This window comes from Lygodium microphyllum, chromosome 7 (genome assembly GCF_053477565.2).
Source record: "Lygodium microphyllum isolate KBCC chromosome 7, Lygodium_microphyllum_v1.1.10, whole genome shotgun sequence".
Taxonomy (NCBI): Eukaryota; Viridiplantae; Streptophyta; class Polypodiopsida; order Schizaeales; family Lygodiaceae; genus Lygodium; species Lygodium microphyllum.
Window position 1 is genome coordinate 60029291 of NC_141141.1, and position 3570 is coordinate 60032860.

The 3570-nt window shown below is 45.2% G+C and overlaps 1 protein-coding gene across 2 annotated transcripts; it reads left to right on the forward strand.

The window, feature by feature from the left end:
- The first annotated feature begins 983 nt into the window (after positions 1-983).
- On the forward strand, positions 984-3349 carry ASG1 (nuclear factor 1 A-type protein (DUF1005)). 2 transcript variants are annotated; one of them, XM_087681442.1, is made up of 3 exons: positions 984-1670; positions 1783-2202; positions 2461-3349. In XM_087681442.1, the coding sequence occupies exons 1-3, from the start codon at positions 1582-1584 to the stop codon at positions 3164-3166; spliced, it is 1215 nt and encodes a 404-aa protein (XP_087537568.1). In that variant the 5' UTR covers positions 984-1581; the 3' UTR covers positions 3167-3349. The 2 variants fall into 2 exon arrangements, with proteins under 2 accessions (XP_087537568.1, XP_087537567.1); XM_087681441.1 differs by having other exon boundaries at positions 984-2202.
- The last annotated feature ends 221 nt before the right edge of the window (positions 3350-3570 follow it).

Below are 3570 nucleotides of genomic sequence, written 5' to 3' on the forward strand. Positions count from 1 at the left end.
GATTGATCAATATTAGATTGCATAGTTAGGTCCTTTGAGATGCATTTGCAACATGTTTTGTAGGAAGGTTTAGTCTAGATAGGAAGTTCTTCTCATGTAGTAGTGTGAACATCACAAGCTATTGTAAGGGAGCTACTTGAAGTATGTGTCACAATAGCTCATTATGTTCTCAAGAAATGGGGATCCAAATGTGGAAAAACGTTTAACTTATTGTGTTTATCTACAACAAGAATGATCCCTCAACAAGTCCATTGAACTCCAATTGATCACTTAATAATTCTATTGAAGTTCAATCGATCCCTCATTAGTTCCATCGAACTTCAATTGATCCCTTGTGGTTGATCCATTGGTATTTCCATTAAACTTTATTTGATCCATCAATAATTCCACAGAGATCCCTCAACGATTCCATCGGTTGATCCATTAGCAATTCCATTAAACTTTTGTTGATGCATTAGTAATTCAATCAAACTTTAATTGATTGCTTAGCAATTCCATTGAACTTTAGTTGATCCATAAGCAATTCCATTAACCTTCAACTAATCCCTAAGCAATATTCCATTGAAACTTCAATTGATCTCTTAGTAGTTCCATTAAATTGCAATTGTTCCCTAAGCTATTCCATTGAGCTTCAATTTATCGAGAAGCAATTCCATGGAACTTCAATTGATGGAAACCATACATGTACAATTACATATTTAGTGATGCATGGGACACTCTTCAAAATTTCTTTCTCCCTTCCTCTGAGGACAACAGCTCCATATAATGTTCATAATCATGAGATTATGCCTCAAGGGGCTGCATGTCTCCACCCCTCGACTCTACCTAGTTTGGTATGCGATGCCTAGCGAGGAGAAGCTAATGATGTTGGAATTATAGTGGGAATTTGTCTAAAACTTCTTGTGGTAATGATGGTGAAATTTGTTTAAAACTTATTGTGGTGGGACATGTGAACGGGGCCAGATGACCATATTTATCTCTGCATCTGCTTCTTCAGGCCCGGCGCCATGTGCTTCGGTGCAGCAGAAGAAGAAGGAGCAGGAGGAGGGGGAGGAGGAGGAGGAAGCAGAAGTAGAAGCAGCAGCTTTGTCCTTTTCGCTGCCCTTCCACGGCCGGCACCATGCCTTCTTGCGCTATTGCCGCCATCTCCCGCCCCTCCCGTCCTGTGGACACCCCCTCGCATTCCCCCCCGCCCTGCGCTCTCTCCTCCTGCTGCTCTGCCGCCTTCGTGTCTTAGGGTTCCTCTGACCGTATCACCTCCTCGGATTCGTGCCTGAGTCGTCTTCGTCCCTGGGGGGCCAATCCATCGCTCCTCCAAGCTCACATGGTCGCCTTTAGCTCCCCTGAGGCCTCATTCTCTGTCTCGGGCTTCGCTCATTCGTTGGCCTGAAGGCAACTACTAGTTATTCCTTTTCAAAAATTAGGGTTTGCAGGAAGTGGTCCCCCTTGCAAAACTCCATGACATGCATAGCAGGCGGGTTATCATTCGCTCTTTGTGAAGCATTATGGTGAGAATTTGACGCGCCGTCTGTGGCATCGCACATCGCCACCATACGATGTTTTCTTAAAGCATGGAATTGGATGCCAAGGGCTCATTCACGACATGGACGCACGGGCTTTTGTGAGAATATCTGTCAGCTCATTGGGCCTGCGGATCTCGAAAACTGCAGGTACGGGGTATCAAGCGTGTGCATTTCCTTGCTTATGTGAGATCAGGCTGCATAACTTTCCCATTCAGACAGCATCGGTTCCTATTGTCTCGTCTGGCTCTATTCCGAACAGCGTTGCTGCAAACTTCTATCTGGACGAGACTGCCCTTCGTAAGCTGCTTCAACGTTCACGGTTTGGAATTTCAAGTCCCTTCTTGGAAATTGTGGTTTTCACTGGAAGGGAAGGTGCATCGTGTGGTTTATATTCTAGCAAGCAGCTTGGGAGTTTCAGAATTCGTGTGAGTAGCGAATGGGCAGAAGGAAGGGCTGCTGAGATTTTCCGTGGATGGGCTAGCATAGGCAAGACTAAAGCTGACAGAGGCAAACCAGGCCCTGAGTTTCATGTTGTGGTGAAAGTGGAACCTGATCCACGGTTAGTCTTTCAGTTTGACGGTGAACCTGCATTCAGCCCACAGATCATCCAAACTCGAGGAACTAGCAGGCAGCCAGTATTTAGCTGCAAGTTTAGCAGGGATCGGGGTGCTCGGTGCGGGTAAGTACTATATCACAAATCCAGTACCAATCTTCACTGCATGTCTTTGGCAATAAAGAGATTACAAGCGCACTGTGAAATGCCTTTGTGTCCTACTCTTTTCTAGTGTTACACTCATAAGTCTGCCACACAGTCGAGCCAACCCTCAAGTCTATTTGCCTAACATAATACTTACTGGTCTGACTGGATACGTGACAGTATCTTGGAGTCTATGTCCCAAAAACCGCATGCTTTACTTATGTAGATTTCATTTCTCAGACTGGAAGATGGTTTGAAGGGCTGGGCAACAATATCTGGTGTGGATAAGGAGAAAGAGAGGAAGGAGCGAAAAGGATGGCTTGTGATGATCCATGATTTGTCTGGTTTTCCTGTAGCAGCTGCTTCCATCGCGACACCTTTTGTACCGTCTGCTGGTTCTAACCATGTAAGTCGGTCAAACCCAGGGGCTTGGCTCATTCTAAGACCTGAATCAGGGGGCATTAACACGTGGTCTCCTTGGGGACGGTTGGAAGCCTGGAGGGAGCAGGGTGTCAAAGGTGGACTTGGCTGCAGATTCCAGCTTGTGACAGAAGGTGGAGTAACTGGTGCTAGTGATGGCATTCTGATTTCTGAAACCATCATCAGCACTCGAAAAGGTGGGGAGTTTTTAATTGACACAACCAGAGCTCGGTCGGCTGCCTCTTCTCCAATAGACAGTCCCCAAAGCAGTGGTGATTTCACTTTCAACATGGCTTTGTCCAGCATGAATGGCTTTGTAATGAGCTGTAGCATAGAACGAAAAGGCAGGAATAGCAATAAGCTTGTAAAGCCAGTGGTGCAGCTTGCTGTGCGTCATGTGTCATGCTTAGAAGATGCAGCTGTGTTTATGGCCCTAGCTGCAGCTGTTGATTTAAGCATGGACGCCTGTCAATCATTCTCCAAAAAGTTGAGGAAGGAGCTGTCTGATACAGTTCCATCCATGTGATTGCTTATAACTGAGGTAACAGATTTTGCAGATACGCACAGGCGGTGGTGGAAGCTTTTTCTGGAGCTAGTCCAGTCACAAAATTCCCCCATTTCATCAGCTTGTATATGTGTGTGCAACTATGCTCCTTTCAAATGCTTATTTTGCAGTATATGAAAAGTGCAACAGCTTTTTTCTTGTTAATTTTGTTTTATTGATATGATGCTTGACTTTTGATTGCCTGCTGATGTGTCTAATCAAGTTACAGCACATAGTTGTAGTTTGAAGTGTTTTCTTGGCACCATGTGATATTGGAGAGAGTGGTTCACTTAGTCACGTCCATTCTATGTGCATGTTCAAGGTCATGGAAGGAGGCTGTAACCTTATTAGCAATAACCACTACTCTGCCCTAGACAGCTGACTAA